The sequence below is a fragment of the Eptatretus burgeri genome, chromosome 3 (assembly GCF_056783735.1).
Source record: "Eptatretus burgeri isolate ZD-2024b chromosome 3, Ebu_testis_v1, whole genome shotgun sequence".
Lineage (NCBI taxonomy): Eukaryota > Metazoa > Chordata > Myxini > Myxiniformes > Myxinidae > Eptatretus > Eptatretus burgeri.
Window position 1 is genome coordinate 102,450,477 of NC_140963.1, and position 18,815 is coordinate 102,469,291.

The 18,815-nt window shown below is 46.1% G+C and overlaps 1 protein-coding gene across 3 annotated transcripts in view; it reads left to right on the top strand.

Moving 5' to 3' along the window:
• Window positions 1–208: 208 nt before the first annotated feature.
• COPS8 (COP9 signalosome subunit 8) overlaps window positions 209–18,815 on the top strand; it is a 29,020-nt gene continuing 10,413 nt past the window's right edge. For 2 of the 3 annotated variants that reach the window (XM_085874734.1, XM_085874735.1), the window contains exons 1-3: window positions 209–351; window positions 712–782; window positions 10,768–10,816. In XM_085874734.1, the coding sequence (XP_085730860.1) occupies window positions 271–351; window positions 712–782; window positions 10,768–10,816 (201 nt within the window). In that variant the 5' untranslated portion in view covers window positions 209–270. The remainder of the gene's footprint in view (window positions 352–711; window positions 783–10,767; window positions 10,817–18,815) is intronic. The other variant, XM_085874737.1, reaches the window with a different exon arrangement.

Consider the following 18,815-nt stretch of genomic DNA (forward strand, 5'->3'; position numbering starts at 1 on the left):
TCAGAGTTTGAAAATAATTTATTACATCCTTCCGTGAGCCTCGCTTGCACTTCCGGTTCATAAAGTACAGATATTCAGCGGGTAATAAGAAATACAAAAAAACTATTGGAATTCTCCACCATGCACACAGTGCTGTGCTCCACGAAATGTTCGATTCGCAAAATCGCATCGGAAAATCGCAAAATCGGAAACGGAAATGTGATTTTTTTTCGTGATATCGCGAGATGTTGAAACGGATGCGGAAGTGGCGGCGGTGAGGGCGGGCGCATCATGCTCTTAGCTGTCATGGCTGAAGCGAACTCACCGAATTTCACCAAGCTATTAGAGCAGTGTGAGAGTCAGGAGCTGGAAGTGAGTCAACTCGCCTTGGCTTTGCAGTTTTCTGGCATATTTACGTTGCATCCCAACAAATTTTCATCGTTTTCTTGACTCTCGCTGAGACTAGGCCTCAGGCGTTATGCCGACCGGTGCTGTGCAAATCGCACACCTTTTGGCGTTTCCTCGTGTTAAGCTTACCATAACGTAATAAATCCAAGTTTCTCAGGTTGCTGAGACTGTCGTGAATCATTATGTCCCAACTGTTTTATGCTTGTTTCGGTTATAGTTCCTTTAATTCATTCCACATGGCCATTTAACTCGTGGCCAAGTCCACGTTGCGTCTAATTTTTCTGAGGCACACATTTTTCTCTTGTTTTTCTCATTTTCATGTAGGCACCGGGTGGTATTGCTACCGCACAGGTGTACGGACAACTGCTTGCCCTCTACCTGTTGAACAACGATGTGTAAGTATGGAGTGCAGTGGGTTTTCTTCACCCTGCTCAGAATATGTAATATGTATAATCTATATCTTCTTCTTCTTCTTCTTTTTCTTTTGGCTGCTCCCGTTCGGGGTCGCCACAGCGGATCATCCGTATGATCTGCATCGTGATTTGGCACATGTTTTATGCCGGATGCCCTTCCTGACGCAACCCTGGTCGCCTCTTACGACACAGGGATATGGTACATCTATTTTAACCGGGGTATACACCGGCCCAGTATACTGGTACTCATTTCGCCGACCTCGGAAGGATGACAGGCTGAGTCAACCCCCTGGTGTATTAATTCAGTGGCTTAATGTATAATCATTAATTAGGAGTAGAACTCCCCATTCAGAATGTATAATCATTAATTATACATTAATTAATGTATAATATATATATATATATATATATATATATATATATATATATATACTATGAACATAGAGCAGCAACAAAGGGTGGAAATGCAAATGGTTCAGTGAATGTGCAGAGTAAAAGAGAGAGAGAGAGAGAGAGAGAGAGGGAGAGAGGGAGAGGGGGAGAGGGGGAGAGGGGGAGAGGGGGAGAGGGGGAGAGGGGGAGAAAAAAATATGATGATGGGAAATAGAGTCTGTGATAGATGTTGTGAAGAGAAACAGGTTGAGATGGTTGGGTCATGTGTGGAGGACGGGGAAGACTGAGAAAAACTTGGCTGAAGGTGGTGGAAGAAGAAATGTGGGCAAGGGGATTAACAAGGGGAGATGTAGAAAATAGGGTAAAGTGGAGAAGGTTGTCATTGGGCCTGGAAGGCTAACCCCTGCTTTAGCAGGGAAAATGGTGTGTGTGTGTGTGTGTGTGTGTGTGTGTGTGTGTGTGTGTGTGTGTGTGTGTGTGTGTGTGTGTGTGTGTGTGTGTGTGTGTGTGTGTGTGTGTGTGTGTGTGTTATATGTATATAATATATATATATATATATATGTATATATATCTTTGGTTTTCATTCCTTTCACCATTCTTTAGTATAACTTAATGGAATGGAGTTCAGTACACGATATTCTTCGTGATTGTTCATGTCTCGTTTTTGTGTGAATGTCTGTTATTGGTTTAAATACGCGCATCACAAATTAAGGTGCTTCTGTTTCTGACATTTATCGCATTGCTAGTCCAGACCAGCCTTTTCCCATTTAAATATTTTGTGCAATATTTATTTCACAAAATAAAACACAACAAATACGAAGTTCCATCATCGGTAAGTTTTATGTACAAACAGCTATTCCAACATTTGCAGGAACATATAAAACACAGATGGCTGCTGAGGCACACATTTAGAGAGTGAGGAGGTGAAAGTGAGTGAAAGAAATCTCTCTCGAATTGCTGTGGCTTCCTGTGCAATTGTATCACCACACTTCAATGGAAAGATCCTCCAAAAAAATAAAAATCCAGGAGAGAAAAACTTCAACAAACAGTTGAGCCCATGCTCTGTGCCATTCCACTGCTCCACCTGTACAAGAGCACCCTACGTTCAGTCATGGAATACTGTCGTCACATGTGGGTGGGTGCTTCGAATCGTCTTCTGTCCCTTGACAGAATTCATTAATGAGCTGTCAACCCGGTAGGCCATATGATCTGGCATCATCTCTGGAACCTCTTTGTATATCTTCTACGGGTACTATGATGGAAGATGCTCAAGGGCCTTTCACTACTTGTCACTCCTTTACATACTTTCAAGCCCATTACACGTTTGGCAGCCTCTGTACATCCCCACACTATCTGTGTTTCTAAGGTCAACATAGTACGGTATTCCTCCAGTTGTTTTTTTTCCCCCACCCACTGCCAAACTCGAATTACCGACCTGCGTCCTGTGTCCCAGTAACGTACAACCGTTCCCAGTTTGAGAGAGATATGAATAGGTATCTCCTTCCACAGTGATTCCACTTCTCACAATGTATTTTTTGTATCCCCCACCTTTGAGTGACATTTTGGCCTTGTGTTGGGTGAACTCCCCATTCAGAAAAACGTTTGCTAAGATTGTCCACTCTGATAGCAACCTTAATGTCAGGTCGAAAGTCAAACTTTTTTTTTTCCACCTTTTTGCAGTGATTCGTGATATTTAATTTAATTCACATTTTCCTGATATCAGTTTCTCTCGAGTTTTTGGTTTCCGTTGTTCATTTTCCACTATTTGACATACCAGTGAGTGCACATCAGCTGAGACAATATCACTGCGAGAGAAAATGTCGATGGAGTCGGTTAAAGTTCACTCATTTCTGACGTTCACGCCATGCTCTCGCTGCCTTTTCACGTTTGTATTTGTTCCAATTTTAAAAGGAGCGTTTCATAATTGTTTTTGGCCTAATTCGATATTGGATTGTTCTTTTATAAGAATAAATCATCTATCTATAATTCCAGCAGTGTGTGTGTGTGTGTGTGTGTGTGTGTGTGTGTGTGTGTGTGTGTGTGTGTGTGTGTGTGTGTGTGTGTGTGTGTGTGTGTGTGTGTGTGTGTGTGTGTGTGTGTGTGTGTGACCGCTGTTTCTCGACAACTTCTGGTCCGATCTAATTGAAACTTGCCAGGTATATTGCTGGGGACCTGAAGATGTGCATTTTCAAGGTTTGATATTAATTGGACAAGTGCTTCCCAAGTTATGGCCATTTATTTACCAAACCAATGGCAAGACACGTTGTTGCGTGGGCGTGGCCGATGGGAAGGGAAGCACAGCCACGTTCCCCATTACGGGTTACAACGTACGGGCTTCCGGAGAGTGATGACTTCGTGTATTGTAATAATTTCTCGATTTCTTATGCGCATTTATAGAAAAACACAATGGCCCAAGTTATGATCGTTTTCATTTTCGACGGTGTAAAAATTTCGGGAACATCAGAGTGCTGGTATGCTCCGAACCCGGAAGTAAATTTTTTCTCTCTCTTCTCTTCTCTTTTTGTTTTTCCTTGCCACGACATTGCGAGAAGGTAAAATCCATTTGCGCTAATTGAATAATTGGGTATTAAAAAGAAATTGCGAATAATCGTAATTGCGAATAATATCGAACTTCTGGGTCACGCACGTACGGGCACGTGAGAGTGAAGAAACGGCCTGTGTGGTTTATTTATTTATTATTATTATTATTTTATTTATTTATTTATTTATTTATTTATTTATTTATTTATTTATTTACGGGTACGTACTAGTTGCAATAAATCACAGAAAAGGAAATGACAGCAGTGAACTTGGATGAATGAAAACACTCACATATCCTCATACCAACAGTGTATGTGCATTCAAGTAGCTGTTTAATGCTGAAGCGACCTAAATCCATGTCACCATTGGAAAGCCAAAAGTGCAAAAAGAAATTTGTGGCAGAGGTTTCTATAAAAGAAAAAGAGAAAAGTCAAGATTTTGTAGTAAAAAGAAAGAAAGAATGAGAACAATGCAGAATATTGCTTCATTCTTTTTGTTTTTACACCGAGTAATACGACATACCCATCGAGGCTCATGGAAGAGCAATGTTGTAGAGAAGAAAAAAGTGACATACTGATAGTAGGACCAAACTGTTGAACCCAATAAGCAACTGATTAATGAATGGAAAGAGAGAAAGATCAAGGATGGGAGGAACCCAATAACCCTTAATTAAGCAGGATGGGTTGAGCAGGGTTGGCAAGTGACATGAGACGGTGGTGCACCGCTTGCTTTTGAAGTCTTGGAGAGAAGAATGTGATCGAACTGCCTCCGACAGGCATTTTCGGAGACTGTAGGATAGGGTGAAGGGATGTGGAAAGCCTGGACTTTGAGAAATGAATGAGGATAGTGTTGACGGAAGGATGCTTGCTTTTGCAGCAGCTGCGAAGGGTCAGAGAGCTGAGAGAACAGAGGGAGCGAGACCAGAGGAGATTTGGTTAAAAATAAAAATACAGAGCCCACCAACCTGTCCACAATATTTAAACAGGCCTTGTGCTTTGGCCTCATCACAGGAGATGCCTTGAGTTGTAGCTAAAGAGCTTCAGATTTCACAGATTAGAGTAACACGTGTGCTCCAGCCTGGAGGGAAGAGCAGAACAGTACTTCAGTGAGCTACAGACAAAGGGGGAGCAAGAATTCCTTTGATCAAACAAGAACGTCATTGATATCGCTGAAGAGAAAAAGAAAATGGAAGGGCATGTTACATGATATTTAAAGTACGTTCCTGTGTTTTACAGAGAAGTCGATGAACATGTGAAAAATATTGGAAAAAAAAATAATAGTTTGGAAAAGTACAAATATTTTTTTAAAGAACATTTTGCTCAAAATAGAGAAACGATATAACTGTCAAAGTACTTTTATACTAAAACGTATTTTTTTATTGAAGGCCCGGTCACACCTTGACGTTTTAGCCAGCGATGGCAACGTATTAAAATGTATGTAAAACGCTGGCTTACGTTGAACTTTTGATGTTTTTTATTAAAGATTCGGACGTATTCATAGCGACTTGGTCTTATGTATCACGCATTGGTAACGGACACAGAACGTTTCGTTGTGTTATAGATAACTTATACCAACGAATGCTGAACCTGTTGTCGGCCTACACAACCGATGCCCAACGATAGTCTAACTTAGGCATAGCGCGTTGCACGCATCACCGACGATGTCGTGACGTAGCCTATTAAAAGGCTGACGTACAACGATTCGAATCATAACTGCCGTAGAAATGGAAGTGTCAACATCGTGGTCACACCTTGGCGATCTTGCCAGCGTATGCCGACCTAAGAAAAATGTGTCTAAAACGTTGGGGCACGTCAAATACGGTATGAGTAAGTTTGGTATACGTGAGTACAACGCTAAAGTACGCTATCATACTTCGTAGTAAGTAGAGTACGTCAAGAAATTTTAAACATGTTCAAAATTTTACGACGTACTCGGCATATGACACACGTTCCGCATGCGATGAGGATAAGTTTTACACACGATATGTGGACGCTTACACACGTCCACAAACGCTACTTATAAGCTACTCATGAATTGAAACACGTCGCGGTAATGTCTTTTTTACGCGAAACTTATTTCTAACTTATGTTTGACGTGCTTTGAACCAATTCTTTACGTAGTCCCAACACACATCGACGTATGTAGACGTATTCCAATGACGTCTTCCGGTCGACAAAAAAAAAAAATGAATGTGTTTCTAGCTTACAACTGCCATATAAAGACGTGTTCCCAGCGGTTTTGGGAATTGGTATATAAAAATGCTGCTCATAAAAGGGGAACCCAACAGTGTTTTCGAGTCCTTTTTGAGTCGATGTCCATGTCAGCAGTAACAGTATCAGTATTATTATTAGTAGTAGTTTGTTCATGTTGGCAGTAGTAGGTGAGTGTGAGGGGGAGGGTGTGGGTTATGATGGATCGTCCTTGCGTTTAACGATTTAACGATTTAAATGATAAATTCAACGATTTAAATGGCTGCATCTCCAATATTGAAAGTAGACGCTTGCGCTCAACAATTGGATTTTTTTTTACACTCAACGACTTTTAAACGGTACCACTCAGTTATTTTCATTGTTTGCAATGAACGATTTAAATTGCTGTCACTCGCCTTTGTTTTTTGACTCTGGGGTTTGGAAATTTTAATCGTTTCTTCTGAACGTGTTAAAACGCTCAAACTCGACTATTTTAAATAGACGCTGCCAATGGACAATTGGAATCATAGCCAAGCTAGACATCGAAGTGTGAACATCCTCGTCATGCCGAAGAAAAGTTTGAAGAATGCTGCAAATAAGTGTCCTGGCCGTGGCCGTGGACGCTGACGCAAGGACGATCCATTATACCGACGTCTTTCAGCCTATGAGTAACTTAAAAGTAACGTCTGTCGATGTGTGGCAACGATCGCGTAACGTGCCAACAACACGTTAATCATAGGTTAGAAATAAGTTTCGGGTACACTAAACATTACCTCGGCATGTCTCAACTTATGATTAACTTACAAGTAGCATGTGTTGACGTCTGTCAACGATCGCAGACCGTGCATACAACTTGTGGCCAGCGTAGCGGAATGTGTGAGTCATACGCCGGCATACGTCGTGAAATTTCAAGCATGAAAAAATTTGAGGACAACCAAAAAGTACAAAGTTTAAAACCAACGTACAACGACGTATGGCAGTGTTTTTCAGCGTGCTCTCAATGTTATCAAAACTTACCCATAGCGTATTCAACGTGTGCCAGCGTTTTAGAAAAAAAATTCAAAAATCGGCATACGTTGGCTAAAACGTCAAGGTGTGACCGGGCCTTGAGAATGATTTGGTCACATCGAATTTCGTTAGATTTTTTTTTTTTGCTTGTACTGCACTGTAAGACCACGACATTCGTGGGGTTTCGAGAAAATGCTGCAAATGTCAAATCCGTAAATGGCGGGACATTGTTTCAATGGGAAAAGGGGGAAGGGGGATTGATTTTTTTTGTTTGTTTGTTTTTTCCACTTCAGGACTGGTCTCCTGTATCCACCGCCGCTGATATTAATTCAGCCTGGGAATTCTTCCCTTATGCACAAATTCATCACATCTCATCTTCAGTCATCTTGCGCATCCTCACTCTCTTGGTGCTCTAAATGCTGTGGTGAGGCAGTTGCTTTAAAGCAACTTGCATTCTCCTCCTGGAAGGCAAATCCGACCGAAGGCAACCTCGGATCATTCCACAAAGCCCGCAACAAGTGTGTGTCTGCTATCTGGAGAGCCAGAAAACAACATTTGTCCAGTCTCAAGAATGAGCTTTCAAACTGGTCTCCCTCCTCTAAAATCTGTGGCACCATGTCAAGTCCATTTCTTGTGTGTGCTTCCCTTCGTTCACGTCAAATGGCACTGCATGGAGGATGCGCAGTCAGCGTCTGGTTTTGGAGGCCAACATTAAAATGGGGGTTGCCCAAGAGAAATCGTGGCTGCGAGTGAGACCCAAGAGTTTTAGTGACTGAACCTTTTTGAGAGGGTTGTTGAGAAAGTAGATGGGAGGATTTGCAGTGCAGGTCTTTCAGAGAGAGAGAGAGAGAGAGTGAGAGAGTGAGTGTGTAACATTTCTCAGGATTGAAAGACATGTTCCAAGTGCTTGACCAGTTTGTGATTTTTGTCAAGGTCTGAGTCGAGGGAAAAGAATGCTGCCTGTCTGTCAGAGGAATGGGAGATGTCATGGCAGAGAGAGGAGTCATCAGCAAATAGATAGAGGATTTTCCAGAGATTCGGAGAGATCATTTATGAAGACGAGAAATAATATGGGGCCGAGAACACTGCTTGTGATTCTCCAGCCTTGAGAGGGAGAGGAGATGAAAGGGGGTCTGTTGAGACCCACACGTTGACTACGAGAGTGGAGGAAGTCAGTAATATAAGAGTGGAGTTGGCCCTAGATTCCATAGGCAGACAGTTTGGAGAGCAAGGCAGGATGCCAGACTGTATCAAAAGCTTGAGATGTGTGCATAGAGACAGCCCTAATCTCATGTCTGATATTGAGGGTCTCCACCATTGTTGGGAGAGTAGAAGCAGCATGTCCAAGTGGATTGACCAGGTCTGAATCTGAATTGATGATCTGAGATGAGGCTGTTGGAGAAAAGGAATGATTTATGTTAACTGTGATGATTGATTCCATTACCTTGCTGATTAGAAATAATCTGATGAGTCTGTAGTTGAGGTGATCTGTTTTTGCACCTTTTAAATGTAATTCTGTGATGTTTGCTGATTTCAAAGCAGAAGAAAGATGACTTATGGTAAATGACAGGGAGGAAGCGCAAGAGCAGCAGAGCATGGTTTTAGGACACATGAGCTGATGCCATCTGGTCCAGTTGCAGAGTCAGAGTCGAAGGTTGCCAGAAACTTTGTCATTTTCAGGTGCAAAAGACACAGAATTCAGGAGCAGTTGGGTATGACTAGGAAGGGTGGGTGCGTACAGGGAGGGAGGGTTAGGTGCACACGTTTTGCAAGCAAACACAGAATTGAGGCATTTGGTCTTCTCACGAACGGAGCCGGCTGTGTTGCCATTTGAAGTGAGGAAAGGGATGGAAGAGGACGATATGCCAGAGACGGACTTGACAAGGCACCACCAGGTTTTGGAGGAGGGAGACAAGTTTGAAAGCCCGTTCTTGAGATTGGACACGTGATGTTTTCTGGATCTCCTGAGAGTAGATGCACACTTGTGGCCTTTGTGGGATGATCTGAAGTTGCCTTCGGTTGGATTTGCCTTCTAGGAGGAGAATGCAAGTTGTTTTAAAACAATCGCATCACCACCGGATTCAGAGAATCAAGAGCGGGAGGATGGATAAGATTATTGAAGATGAGATTGGATGAAACTGTGCAAGAGAGAGAGCAAGTTTCTGTGGAATAATTCCCAGGCTGAATTGATATCCACCAGCGGTGGATATAGGAGAAACGTGAATGTCAGGGTTCCACAGTATTTAGCGATCGTTGTACAGTAGAAATAATATTTAAATTAGTTTCTTTGTCTAAAATATGATTGTTTTGTAAATTGGTATGTAATGTATTTAAATTATGGCTCCATGAAAGTCTTCATTGACAGATGTGCCATATTTTCACTCAAATAACCCTCCTCCTGGTATACCCCCACCTGGAGAAAGAAAGTTCTCAAGGAAAATTTCATTCACGTATAACTCACACACAAGTATACCCTGCAACCCAGCTTTCCTCTCCACATGACCGGGAGATACCCAATCTCCATATTTGCAGCAGGCGACATTGCTTTGTTGTCAAGGGCCAACAAACGGCTCTTTTCAAATACAACTGTGGTAAATAACCAATTGACATGAAAATGAATATCTTGAGAACGGGTTGTTGTAGTAATTAAAGTTTACTGCGCTGATTTGTTTAAAAACCAGTGTGGTTTCCGGGACCGATGCGACCAGAAACAACGCTGCTCACCATGAGAAATGTTAAAATGCCTTGCAGGCTGTTGAATTTTATATCATTCCATAAAATCGTCCATACCATTACAAGATCGTACTATACAATGTCTGTGTCAGCACAAGTAAGAGAAAAACGTCAAAGTTTCATGGCCAAATTCAAACTGAAAGTTAATGAAAAAGTGGTCTGATTTCTGGAGAAGAGGAAGATGAGAATGATGATGATGATACGGATTGCGACAGAACCACACTTTTCCACTCCAAGCCGCTTCAACTGTTTCACAGCGACACAGAAGACGAGGACTTTGTCGACTTTCTGGAAGAGGATTTACCGGTACTTTAAATCGCTTTGGAATTGGATATATACGTGGAGGTAGAATATGCGGAAAAAAAATCCCCTGCAATTTAAAGATATTCCAATTAAACTTGCAAATTTAAAAAAAAAAAAACTTCCTTTTTTGGTATCATTGATCATTCAACTTGCCTGTAGTTATGTCACCTGCCGTATGGTGAAATACCGTATATCCCGCAGTTGGAATTTTTTGAACTAATTTAACATTTAGCCCGCAGATTATTTGCCTGAAAATACGGTCACCACGTGAGAGCATTTGCTGATAAATACAATTATTATTAGTATTGGAATTGCTTTGCTTTTCTGCATCAGAAAGATAAGTACAGTTAAAGATCAAAAGTACTTATGCATCTGTGTAAACCTCTCTTTGAACATGAACTTCCTTGTCTTTGTGGTGCGGACACACACACACACACACACACACACACACACACACACACACACACACACACACACACACACACACACACACACACACACACACACACACACACACACACACACACACACACACCTCCTTTTAGTAAGAGATAAAACTTAAGTTCTCCCCCTCCCTCCCACCTCCATATATTTTGCTGCAGTCTCAGTGCTCATGATTGTGTTGATATTTCTGATGCTGCAACTTTGCAAAATGTCGGTAAAATGCCATTGCCAGTTGTAAGGGAGAGGGCATTTAATTTTGTTTTTTTTCCTTGTGGGGTAATACATTTGCAGTCAGTTTGCTGTGGGTGCAATTTCATTGTGGTATGTGTTAAAACTTGTGCCCATGTTTCTTGCAGAAGCAATGCGAGGTACTTGTGGAAGAAAATTCCTCAGGCTATTAAGACAGTAAGTGTGCTTGCTGATTGTCATGAATGGTTTACATGTGAATGTCAGAGCTCTTTTGCCCACTGATGGAACATTATTTTGGCGTTTTTTGCAGTCCTATCTGACTTCTTAACTCATGATGCTGGGATCCCTAGTTCACACGTCTTGTGCTGTTGATTTGTCCATTGTATCCTCATGTACCTGTCCTATATCAGAGTCTTGGATCACTGTTTGGGGCATGGATATTGTTTCTTTCAAACCACTACCAATCATAATCAGTTGGTTTCACTGTATAAGCAATCATGCTTGTATAATTAAGCTGTGGCAAACCTGTGCTTGTCAACTTCTTCTACCTGGTGAAAATTTTCTATTTTTTCCAACTTGAGCTTTATTATATGTCGTTTGACATGTACTTTTGAAAAGGAGATGAGTGAATTTTTATTATAACGAGCAGAGTACCCATCCTACGGGCGATGTTGTTCCAAGCATGCACCACGTTATTCTGACACGTACCTTTACTTGGGCAGTGTAGAGGTAACTGACAGCTCTATATCGGCAAAAATAAAATAACCCAGGTTGCGTGCTTTGCGTCCCCCCTTGTCCCCCCCCCCCCAAGACCACCACAAGATAAGAACACCCTTATACAATAATTGGTGTCATGCTGATCCTCTGTAGCAAGTCTGGATGTAATCGGCCCAGAACAGTAAGAGGAGCAGCGTAACAAGCAAACACACACACACACACACACACACACACACACACACACACACACACACACACACACACACACACACACACACACACACACACACACACACACACACACACACACACCGGTCCGTGACTTATAGTGAGGATTACAAAGACAATGGACAAATCAAGTGTACGGGACCTGATCTCGGGTTCTTTAGGTCATGACCAAGATAGAAAATCCATAAACAATCCTCCCTCTCAGGGAAGGCTCCATAATCGTCAACAAGTGTTGAGTATGTGGTTTCTTGTCACATTGAAAGTGTTTCTGAGTGAGATAGTCATGACTTGCCACGAAGTGCAGGATGCCGAGTAACCTCAAATAGTGTTTAATTACATTTCTATTCATGCAGACTCAACAGATGTAACTGTATACATGGAAACATTGATTATGAAATCGCACAAGTGAAACGGGTAACAAGTAGTCCGAAGCCAAAGGTGATTTCAATTTTTCATTTGATCCTCATTTTCGGTGTTTGGTGCCATCTTTTTACATATTCAAATCTGATGGCATTAACTCACCTCCACCCCCCCCCCCGACCCCATCCATCCTTTTAAGTGATGCATATGATACATGCTCCCTCCTTACACTTTCTTATTGCCTTGCTTCTCTCCTTCTCTCCTCTCCTCACGCCTACATTTTATTTTATCTTATTTTTTTTCTCCATACAGTCCTCCCTCTTGTTTTCTCAATTTATATATTTTCTCTCGGCAAGTCCCCTCTTTCCTCCCCCCCCCACCCCTACTTTTTTGTAGACATGATTGAGGCTTGTGGAATAGCTAGTATGAAACAAAATGGAGAGGGGGAAACACTAACATGAGAGTAGAATCAAGGTGGGGGGAGAAAGGTGCATAGGGTGAACACACATTTGGACCGTACACAAGCTGAATGACACACCAAGAAGAGGAAGTAGAAAATGAGAATGAAACAGAGAGGAACAAACAAACTGACCACGAACAAATGAAAAGAGGTGAAGGAGAGGGTTGGGGGGGGGGCGCTGGAAAGAACTCTATCATGTATCACAATGACCTGGAAAAAGGGAGTGTTTAGGAATCTGGTCATTTTATTTTGCTTTTCTGCATCAGGCCTTCAGACAGGGGGAAGGGGTTGGGAGTGTGACCTGAGGTTGTGGTAAAGAACCCGAGATCAGGTCCCGTACACTTGATTTGTCCATTGTCTTTGTAATCCTCACTATAAGTCACGGACCGGTGTTTGTGTGTGTGTGTGTGTGTGTGTGTGTGTGTGTGTGTGTGTGTGTGTGTGTGTGTGTGTGTGTGTGTGTGTGTGTGTGTGTGTGTGTGTGTGTGTGTGTGTGTGTGTGTGTGTGTGTGTGTGTGTGTGTGTGTGTGTGTGTGTGTGTGTTTGCTTGTCACGCTGCTCCTCTTAATGTTCTGGGCCGATTACATCCAGACTTGCTACAGAGGATCAGCATGACACCAATTATTGTATAAGGGTGTTCTTATCTTGTGGTGGTCTTGGGGGGGGGGGACAAGGGGGGACGCAAAGCACGCAACCCGGGTTATTTTATTTTTGCCGATATAGAGCTGTCAGTTACCTCTACACTGCCCAAGTAAAGGTACGTGTCAGAATAACGTGGTGCATGCTTGGAACAACATCGCCCGTAGGATGGGTACTCTGCTCGTTATAATAAAAATTCACTCATCTCCTTTTCAAAAGTACATGTCAAACGACATACCATGATACAGTGCTAATTAGAGTGTACCAGGTGCGGTGGGACGCAAGAAGCACGCGAGCCAGCATCAACTCCGCTTTATTGCACGGCCAGAAGAACACTCTTCCCACCCCTAGCGGGCGAGGCATGATATACGAAAACCCAATCACGTGACACAGCACACTCCTCCCCTCGTAAAATGACCCGTCACATAATGAACGGATAATCACAACATGACCATCGGAAACCCATCAACACTCATAATCCTCCAAGTACCGCGGCCGCACCCTGACCCGCCTCGGACGGGCAGCGCCACCAGACAGCCCAGGCTCAGACGCCTCCCGGCCCGGTCGAGGTGACACCCTCGCCGGACTCGCACTTTCCGCAACACCAGCTACCCCCGACTGCCCAGCCTGCTCGACATCCCCGGGTAGGACGGCATCAGGCGAAGCCCCCCTCGGCGCCGGCCCAGCCAGCCTCGGCGATACAACGTCAGGTGCCGGCGACACTACCGGTGGGGGTCCCGCATCGTTCGGCTCGGGGAGGTGTGGGGGGGGTGACTCTGAACAGCGATCATGCATCTGGTCCACGTGCCGCTTCCACACATCCCCACCATCAGTCCGCACCATGCAATTCGCCGGCCCCAGCACCACAGAGACCACCGCCGGCACCCATTTGGAACCGTGGAAATAATCGCGCACCATTACCTGCTGCCCCACCTCGAAGCTGCGCAGCCGCGTCGGACGCGACATTGCCCCACTCCCCGACCCTCCAGGTTGTAGCAAATCCAGCCTGGACCGCAAAGCCCGTCCATAGAGACGAATGGCCGGCGAATCACCCGTGGCAGGCTGAACTGCGTTCCTGTAATGGAGCAAAAAGACATCGACCACCGTCTGCACAGGTGCAACACCCCCCCCTGCGCAAAGCCCGCTTCAACATCTTGACAAACGACTCAGCTTGGCCATTCGTCTCAGGATGATACGGTGCGGACCTTAGATGTCGAATACCATTCTGGCGCATAAACTCATCAAATACACCCGCGATGAACTGCGGACCATTATCAGAGACCAGGATCTCCGGCAACCCTTTATTAGCAAAGATCGTCCGCAGCTTCTCTACTGTAATGTTTGCTGAGGTATGCTGCATTACTACAACCTCCGGCCATTTAGAGAATGCATCAATCACAATCAAAAACATTTTGCCATTAACCGGTCCCGCAAAATCTACATGGACCCTCTGCCAGGCTCTGACTGGCACAGGCCAGAGACCCGAAGCTCGACGCGGGTTATCAGCATCTGTCTGGCACGTGGCGCAACGCTTAACCAACTGCTCAATGTCTTTGTCCAACCCCGGCCACCACAACAGGCTACGAGCAAGACTCTTGGTCTTCACGATGCCAAGGTGACTGACATGCAGTTCTTCCAAACACCGCTGCCTGAACCTCGGTGGAATCACGGTCCTCATTCCCCACATTACGCACCGTTGGACCAACGACAGCTCCGCTGCGCGTGACGTGAAAGGTTGAAATGCCGGTGTCGAAGGCAGATCGCTCCAATTCCCCGTAGAAATCGCCTGGACGACACGGGCAAGCACCGGATCACGAGCCGATTCCACCGCGACCTGCCTGGCCGTGACAGGCCCGCTTTGGACCTGGTCTAGCGCGAACACATCGACCCGGTCGCCCAACTCAGACGCAGCTGGACCCTCCGCACACGGCAAGCGTGAGAGCCCGTCGCAGTTAGCATGCTTCTCGGTGCTTCGGAACTGAATATCATAATCGTAAGCACCCAGAAGCAGACACCACCACTGTATTAGCGCGGCTGCTACCACCGGCACCCCGCGTTCGGGTCTCAGGATGAATTGAAGCGGTTTGTAATCCGTCTGTAAAGTGAAATGCCGCCCCAGCAGATATTGATGAAACCTCCGCACACCCCAGACGAGGCTGAGAGCCTCACGCTCAATCTGGGCATATCCGCGCTCTGCTGTGGACAGGGTCCGGGATGCAAAACAAACAGGCCGCTCGGAACCATCGTCCATCCTGTGGGAGAGCACTGCCCCGATGCCATATGCAGAGCTGTCGCATGCCAATAGGAGCGGACGCGCAGGCTCGTAGTGCACGAGGACCGTATCCTCTGTGAGCAGCCGCTTGACGCGGTCGAACGATGCCTGGTGTGCAGGCCCCCAAGCCCAGCGCTCGTCCTTCTTGAGCAACCGCGTTAACGGCGCAAGTTGTGAGCTGAGCCCGCGCACGAACCTTTGGTAATACTGGGCCATGCCAATGAACGAGCGCAGCTGCGTCTTGTCGCGAGGCGGTGGCATGCGCTGAATCGCCTCCACCTTCCGAGGACCTTTCAACAGCTCCTCCGGCGTGATGATGTGCCCAAGGTATTCCAAGCGCTGCTTGAAGAACGCGCACTTGTCCCTGTTTAAGCGCAGGCCGCACGCTTCTAGGTTTGTCAGCACTCGAGCAATGTTCGCAAGATGCTCGTCCGCCGTTTTCCCCGCAATGAGCACATCGTCCAGGAAGGTCTGAGCGGGCAGGCCAATGCAAACCTGATCCATAGCTTTCTGCCACAAAGCTGGGGCCGAAGCAATCCCAAAACAGAGTCGGGTATATCGATAGGGTCCTTGACACGTGTTGATTGTTAAAAGCTCGCTACTCCCGGGATCCATCGGCAGGTGAAAATATGCATCACGCAGGTCTAGCTTCGTGAAGTATCGACTCCCCACCAATCGTGCATATATTTCATCGATTGACGGCAGTGGATATTGCTCCACGCTGAGCCCTGGGTTAACCGTGGATTTGAAGTCCCCGCACAATTGGACGTCTCCATTCCGTTTCAGCACCGTGACAACCGGGGTGGCCCAATCTGAGCACGACACCCGTTCGATCACTCCACAGGCCTCCAGCCTATCCAGTTCACCCTTGACCTTGTCCCGCAGGGCATACGGCACCGGACGCGGTTTACAAAACCGAGGAACCACCCCCTCCTTCAAGAAGAGCTTTGCCTCCATGCCCTTGAGTTTTCCAAGGTCGTCGCTAAACAACCCTTGATGTCTTTGAAGAATCTCCTCCAACTGATCCTCCCACTGGCTCGGCACGGGTTGCACAAGGTGAATTGCGGCCCAGTCTAGCCTGATGCGGGTCATCCAATCTCGGCCGAGGAGAGACGGCCCCCTCCCCTGTACGACGTACACCCGAAGCGTGGCGACCTGGCCTTGATACCGCACAGACACGTCTGCCATCCCGACTGGCGTTATCTTCTCGCGGGTGTACGTGAACAGTGTGAGGTTTGACTTGATAAGCCTCAAGCCGTTGAGTCTACGCGCGGTCTGTTCGCCGATGAGCGACACTGCTGCTCCCGTATCGACTTGGAACGTGATCGGCGTTTCGTTCACTTCGACTTCCACCGTCATCGGGCGCGCCGTCGCCGGGCCAATTGAAAACAGGCTCAACAATGGCCGCTGGTTCCGCCCCGAGTCGCCTCGCACATCGCCGTCCACGACTTTAACGGTGGCCGGCGCCCCACGGCACACACGCGCCAAATGACCGACCTTGTGACAATTCAAACACACGTTGCCTTTATACGGGCATGCACGGCGCAGGTGTCGACCTCCACATCCCAAGCATGTCCGCGGGGTCACCTCTCCGCACGCGCGGCGACGTCCGACCCGCATCGAAGGTCGTGCGCGCGTCCTGGGGTGCTCGCGACCCTGCGTGACCGGTGATGGCTCGAACATCCCCGCGAGTCTGCTCGACCGCTGTAGCCGTGCTGTCCGCCGAGTTGAATGTAATGGCTTCATCCTTCAGCCGTAAAACCGCTGAAACCATTTTCGCATCTTGTAAACCAGCAATAAAACGATCTCTGAGCCGAGCTGGCCGCTCCCCCGCCGTGAACTTGCAGGCCACGGAAGCACGCTTAATCTGCGCCACAAAATCAGCGACGCGTTCCTCTGCCCCTTTCGAGAGGCGATCGAACTGAAATCGAGCGAGCTGCAACGACTTCTCCGGCGCCATGTGTGCTTTCATTTTCTGCACAATGTCCCAAAACGCCAGCCCGTCATCCCGGGGCCTGTTCGGTGCCACTAAATCACCCAGCAGCCGATAATGCTCCCGCGAAAGCGAAGTGAGCAAGATCGACTTTTGCTTGCTCTCGTCGACCACATCGTTCGCGTGGAAATAGCATTCCAATTGCTCCGAAAACAATTCGAAGTCGTCCCCGTCGAAAACGGGCATAAGTCTGTATACAACCATCCTCGTCAGCCAACTAGAGTGTACCAGGTGCGGTGGGACGCAAGAAGCACGCGAGCCAGCATCAACTCCGCTTTATTGCACGACCAGAAGAACACTCTTCCCACCCCTAGCGGGCGAGGCATGATATATGAAAACCCAATCACGTGACACAGCACACTAATGGGACCACCGAGCCAGCCGACGTGTTACGATAATTCGGTATCATGTGCCTGATCTCCAATTACAACTGAGCAGTCACGAGGTGCCCGCCAAAGTCTTGGTCATGGTCGCTGATCCTTTAACAGACATGTCAAATTACAACAGCGATCACAACCAATCAAATTCACCCCTGTGAATCACACCCCTGTGAAATGTGGATTTTCCTTTGACCAGAAAAACACAATCAGTGCCCATGAACTTCGATAGATGGCACATGTTATGACAGGCAAAATACAAAGCAAAACAAGGGTCAAGCACTAATCTAATTATTGGTTACACCAAAGGAATATACTTAGATATATGCATCTAGTGGTAGAGAAAAGGAGACCAGGCCAATTGCCAACCCCCATGGAAATGACACCTGTGTTGGCAGTAATCCATACAATCACCAAGTTCACTTCTGGTGTGATGCATCAAGGTAGCAGTCAAATGGCAGGCACAAGGGTGAGGGAGAACAGAACGATCCACACCATGAGACGTCCCAAGGAAGGTAGCAGCCAACGTGCAGGCATAAGGTACATGGAGAACGGAACGATCAACCCCCGAAGGCCCTTGATGGCTTTGTGTGCTTGCTGACCTCCGAGGTCTCAGTTCAAAGCATTTCACCCTCATTCAACCATCAGGCATTCAGGCTCTTGTCTGGAACAAATCCTTTCCTTGTGGCTTTCTGAGTCAAAGTTCAAAAGCACTCTCCAAGAACAGGAACAGTCATCTCCACCATCACCATCCCCACTTCCCGATTTATGCCACCAACAGCCAATCACAGGATCTCAAACTTTCGGTTAAACCAAGTAAGTCAAACTGAGAGGTGAACAAGAGGAAGAGCCATTTTGGGCAAAACCACTTTTCCTCGAGACAGGGCAGTCGGGAAGGTGTCAATCAAAATGTCGCATGATGCACAGTGCCAATCCGAGTCGGCATATCTCAGTGCATTCACCAATGATAGACGCCAGCGATTCAACTGAAGATCTTTTTTCCTGTGTCTTTTCATAGTGGTCCGTGGTATACCAAGTTTACTGGCTCTCTTTCTTGTTGACTTTCTCAGAGACAGGTCAACTGACGCGAACACAGCAGTGCACGTGTTTGTTTGTTTTTATTGTTACCGGTCTTCTGCTGCGCTTCTTGTCTTTCACACTTCCTGTTT